This window comes from Ascaphus truei, chromosome 5, assembly GCF_040206685.1.
Source record: "Ascaphus truei isolate aAscTru1 chromosome 5, aAscTru1.hap1, whole genome shotgun sequence".
NCBI classification, from domain to species: domain Eukaryota; kingdom Metazoa; phylum Chordata; class Amphibia; order Anura; family Ascaphidae; genus Ascaphus; species Ascaphus truei.
This window is the reverse complement of record NC_134487.1, coordinates 280960613-280966612: the sequence shown is the minus strand read 5'-3', so window position 1 is coordinate 280966612 and position 6000 is coordinate 280960613. Positions and strand designations below refer to the sequence as shown.

Below are 6000 nucleotides of genomic sequence, written 5' to 3'. Positions count from 1 at the left end.
TCTTATCCATTTTAACATAGACATATGAAACAAATCACTGCTATTAGTTCACGCTGTTCCTAAATAGGACTTACATTTGCAAAAAAACCCACTATTCTAAAGTACTTTCCTTCTTACTATATAAGAAGTGTGCTCAACAAAACATTGCAAATTTGCTGTGTGCTTATGAGAAAAAAAAACTCTTAAAAATAATCTTGGATTCCATCAGAAATTATGTTATGGATTCAAGCAAAATCCTACAATCCACCAGTGTTATGTGAGGCAGGGAATAATTTTTTGTGAATTTGTCTGTTTTTTTTCCAGTGCATGCTGGGAAATGTCAATCAATTAGATAATGCCATCCAAATAATGTCAAACAAGCTATTATAAGGATAAAGTTCTCATAAGGAAAAAGCAAGGCGGCAAACTAGTTATTGATTCTTTATTTTTAGATACTGCGGTGATGGTGCATGTGTACGAAGAAGAAAAGGACGACAGGGCTACTGTCTGTTTAAAATATCTGCTCTTTGTGTTTAATTTCCTATTTTGGGTAAGTTTTACTCCGCAAGACTGTAACTACTGTATTCAACAGATAATTCAAAGTGAGGGACGAGAAATTGTCCTAGTTTGGGTTCAAAACAGGTTTTGTGGGTTTTTTTCTGGTTTTGTCTGAGACCAACTTGTTTGATTTTGCTTTTGCTGCCATATGTTTTGTTTTAGAAAAAAAATGCAGAATAAGAAATGAATAGAAACACCTTACAATTTTTTTGCTGCATTTAGTACAGAAAAGGGATAAGCAAAAAATAAATAAATAAATAAGAAATAATGGGGTGAACAACAGAATAAAGAAAATCTGCAACAATCTACACAAATGGTGCTGTATGTGCAGGTGATGGTCTGTAAAGAGACAAAATACAGGCATACCCCGCTTTAAGCACTTCTCACTTTAAGTACACTCGCGAGTAAGTACATATCGCCCAATAGGCAAACGGAAGCTCACGCATGCGCCTGTCATCACATCCTGAACAGCAATACCGGCTTCCTACCTGTACCGAAGCTGTGCGCAAGCGGGGAGACTATAGAGCCTGTTACAAATGGGTTATTTACATCAGTTATGCACATATATGATGATTGTAGTACAGTACATGCATCAATAAGTGGGAAAAGGGAGTGCTTCACTTTAAGTACATTTTCGCTTTACATACATGCTCCGGTCCCATTGCGTATGTTAATGCGGGGTATGCCTGTAGTTCGGTAAGATGGTGAAATAGTGCACTGAATTTATAGTTACAGTAGAGTAGATGATCAATCAGCCAGTAGTATAATGTTTCTTAATCCAGTAGATAAAGTCTGTGTCTTCGCAAAGTGGAACCACTAGGTATGATGCAGCTTCGCTGGACGATAACCACATCCCAAACAGGAATCTAAAATAGAGAAGACGTGCAAACACCATAGTGTAGTTAAATGTATTAAAAAAAAGTAATACAGGTGTCAAATAGGCACACACACACAGGCGTTGATAGTTTTCCCAGGGCCCAGGACTTTCCGTCGGGCTCTCCCCCCGTCGGCAGCCTTGCAAGGCCCTCCCTCTCTGACCACTTCTTTTCACATCCTCCCCCCCATGTATTTCTGACCCCTTCTCTCCCTCACTTACCCCCTTCTCCAGCTCGCACACTCTCTTCCCCTCACTCAATATTACTCCCTCAACCATACCCCCACACACACAATTGCACCCAACACACACACAATCCTCACAATACCACACAACCCCCCCTGCACATACCATACAACCACCCTCCTTAGCACAGTACCACACAACCCTTCCCCTTAGCGCAATACCACACAACCCCAAACACAATACCACAACCCCCCCCCAGCACAACAGTACAACCTCCTCATCCCCCAGCACATAACACAAAATGTTACCTTGTGGGGAAAGCCTCCGGTAGTATACTGGTCCCATGCACGGATGCAGAACTTGGGCCCAACTTCTGGGCAGGCCCAACTTTCGACGTGACCGGTGGGGGAGGGTAGCATGAAGCCCCCAGAGGTGAGGCAACAGCTAGGGAGAGTTGGGGCCTGGCAGCAATCCGGAGCCCAGTGGCTGGCCACCCTGCAGCCACTAATCCCTGGACAGCTGGCACGGCTCTCCCCCTTGTCGGCAGCCCTACATACACACCCCAAGATGAGTCTCATTTGTGGGCCTCAGACCCAAATGTACTTTTATGACACAGACCCCCATTGCAAGTGCAAGGCAGGACTTCAAAAGCACACTTGGCAATAAGGTGCCATATGACACACACCATATGACATATGACACACACAATTTTACATTCTCCTGGCTACACCGTGACATAGTCTATACACAGGTGCATTATGACGTGACAAGTGAAAATGCTTCATATTCCAGGGTCATACCTACTAGAAGCTTATATTAAGATCATGATCTATATATCCGCCCCTGAAATTGATCATTTATTTCTAGCCCAAAATTCCATAGCCCCTTTTTTAAATTTTCATAATAAATGCTAATACCCTAAATAAACAATAAAACAGAACTGACAAACATACACTGAATATAATGATTTTTCATAAAATATAATTACAATTCTAGGAAAATAAAAATTCACCAGAAAACCACGCTCAAATCTCTCAATTTTTGCTTCGGGTGAAACACCCAAACTCATACATGTTTTATTTTATTAAGCCCAAGCAATGTCCATGTTCCCCAATGTCTGCGCTTGGATCACTGGTGAAGTGTCTTGATTATTTTCATCTAGAAGGTCAGTTGCTTAAAAAAAATCCTTTGGTGCTTAAAAGCATCCTAGACCGAAGACCAACTAGTCAAAAGGTTGCATGATCACTAAAACTGGGACACAACTAGGACTTTCCAGATAGATCAGGTTTGGATTGCTGACTGATCAAAGTCCATGACTGAGCATCTCAGAAGCCTAAATTATAGATGCAGATACTCCTCTGTAGGAGGAGAGTCACCACAACAAGAGCCTTACTTCGACACAACGCAGCATAATCAGAGTGAGACACCTGCCTATAATATACAAACATACAGTACAGTCCTTTTTTATACTAGTCTCACCTTTCATACCCATTCAACACTCTTTTCAATCTTTGACAATCAAACTTTCTCTGTAAACATTCTATCAATCACTTTCATCATCCATTTTCTGCTCTGTTCATGCATACCAAGAGAGGTTTCGGCTCTTTTTCAGATAGCAGAATGATCCTTTCCCATTGAAGCATTTCACCACCATATTATCAGTGAGCAGACTGATGCTAACCATTGATACATTTATATTAAGGGAGATATATAAGAAATAACTTCTATATGTGCTACATTTTCTGACAAGATCAGTCTGGTCTGAAACTCCTGTTTAATTTTGATTTATTCCCTTAAAGCTTGTATAGGTTGCAGTCATTTGTTGGAACGGGAAAAAGGTAGGGTGGTAGCCCATGGTGGATTATGGGTTTGTTTTCTGTCTTCAATGACAGGTTATGGAAGTTAGCTCATTAAGGGGCCTATTCTATAAACCTCGATAACCCACTTATCGAGGCCTTTTCGGCCAAAATGCCTAATGTTATTCTAAGTGGGCAAAAAAAGACATAAATTGTCCATTTTTGCAGCCGTCAAAAAACAATCGCCGGGTGAGCAGCGATAAGCCGGGATGGTTTATCGGCAGGTTCTGAAACTCGTGCAATTCTAGTAGCCTCAATTAGCTTATCGAAGCTAATCGCGGCTAATCGCGGCTCTAGAATGGTGAGTTTGTCCCCAAATCCTCACGCCAGGAAAAGTTGGTGTAAAGCTGGTGAGAAAAGAAATGTGGACGTTTCCAAGGCGCATGGTCTGTGCACAAATGAGGAAAAGCGAAGAAAGAGAAGAGGAAATTGAAAACAGGTATGCACTGTATATTGATGTTTTCTTAAGATAGATAGATAGATAGATAGATAGATAGATAGATAGATAGATAGATAGATAGATAGATAGATAGATAGATAGGACTTAGCTCAGTAAAATGATTGGCTGAGGGGAGCAGACGGCCCTTTAGGAAGGAATCCTATCAGCCCAGACGAAGTGAGCTGTGGATCAGTTGGAGGACTCCTACAGTACCGTGCTGGAAAGCTAACATTCAACTGCTCATGACCAAAGAAGTGTTTGTGAGTTTGAAATCTCAATTTCTTTTATTTGTTTATTAAAACATTATTATGCCTTGTATTTCTCTATATTCCTTCAATAAGATGCAGTGCTCCATCATCTGAAGACTGCAGAAGGAGAACACACATCTACTGTAGTATCCCAGAGAAAATATTTTTAATAATTTTTTTTTTAAGAAAACATCAGTATACATTGCATACCTGTTTTCAATTTCCTCTTCTCTTTTCCTCATTTGTGCACAGACCATGCACCCTGGAAAGGTCCAAATATCTTTTGTCAGACTCTGTGGGGGGATTTGGAAATCCCTCTGATTTGGACTTTGGCTGCAGGACTATCACTATAATTGGTGATTATAGGTTCACTAAGACTGACTTTATATATCATTACAAGTGTCTTTTACTGTATATTTATTTCTATTAAATCCATATCTGTGGGGCATTTAGCGCTTCCAAACCCCTGTTCTTCAGGTGAAGCTGTTGAGAACCTGCAGAGAAGGCAGCGAGAGAGGACTTAGACAAAAAATGCATCTTTCCTGCATCGGATTGATGCTGGGAGTCTCTGGAGCTGATACCCATTAATATCAGCACCGGAGAACCCCGGCATGAATTCCATGCAATAAAAATGCATTTACAGGCAACTTCATTACTTTAGCGGCTAACCGCTAAGGCAATGAAGGGGTTAACTACCAGTGCCATGTGTATTGTGGGTAATGGGGGTTTGTGAAGATGGTATTTGGCCCTTGGTGGGTGTTTAGGCCTTGAGGGGGGGTTGCAGATGGAGGTAACCCCTACATTACCATAGCGGTTAATACCGCTAAGGTAATGAAGAGGTTAACCCCTCCCGCTACCCACCCAGTAGGTATAAACATCCACCAAGGGCCAAATACCAACGTCACCCATCCTCGCTACCCACAAAAAACATTCAAAAACACAACAACACCACTACCCACCTCCTCCACCCTCAACAACCCCCCCTCCTCCCCTAACACATACAGTACATTCATGGCAAAAATAACTATTATCCAGATATGGATAATGGCTCATTTGCTCATTATAAAATCAAACATTAGCCAGCATAAATAAAGTAAATAAAAAACGTTCTACTAATCCCTGCCATCATGAAGGGCGTCCTCATCAGCATACTGCAGGTCCATGTCCTCCATAGCCAGCAAGAGTACATTAAAAAATACAATCTATTTGCCCCTAACCCCTTAATCACCTTAGTGATTAATAACCACCATAGTAATTAAGGGGTTAACATCCATCCCCCGCTACCCACCCGGGAGGCCAACCACCCATGCCGGACCCACTATATCCGCCCTGTACCCATTGATTTGCACAGTGGTTTACTGTACCATACTCATATAATATGGGCATGATAAGCCACTATAGCCTAATAAAAATCAACCTAATAAAAGTCAAAGTCAACCTAATAAAAATTATTAAAGCCCAAAATACTTTTAATAGGGATTCTTTTTCTTCTGTATACTAAGGCCAAAAATACACAATAATAAAATAAATACCCTAGCACCTAAACACCCCAACAATAAAAGAATTAAAAAGCCTAATATATACACACACACATGAATAACATTTATCTATCAGCAAAATAATAAAAATTATGTTATTTGAAAACATAAGAATTAAATGAACACCTATCCAACCAATTAAATAAATAAAACCACCAGCCAACAAATCAATTAAATAAATAAAACCACTAGCCAGCCAATCAATTTAATAAATAAAAGAATTAGCCAACAAAATAATGAATTCATTTAAAACGCTAACTAATCCTAAAATGTACTAAAAAAAAAGGCAGCCAAATTCAAAACAATTTTATCTAAACAATAA

At 40.2% G+C, this 6000-nt stretch overlaps 1 protein-coding gene across 1 annotated transcript in view; it reads left to right on the top strand.

Annotated features, from left to right (window-relative positions):
• The first annotated feature begins 436 nt into the window (after window positions 1-436).
• The window catches only part of TSPAN11 (tetraspanin 11), a 48060-nt gene continuing 42496 nt past the window's right edge, over window positions 437-6000 (top strand). Inside the window, exon 1 of the mRNA XM_075599038.1 lies at window positions 437-529. Within this exon, the coding sequence (XP_075455153.1) occupies window positions 443-529 (87 nt within the window). The 5' untranslated portion in view covers window positions 437-442. The remainder of the gene's footprint in view (window positions 530-6000) is intronic.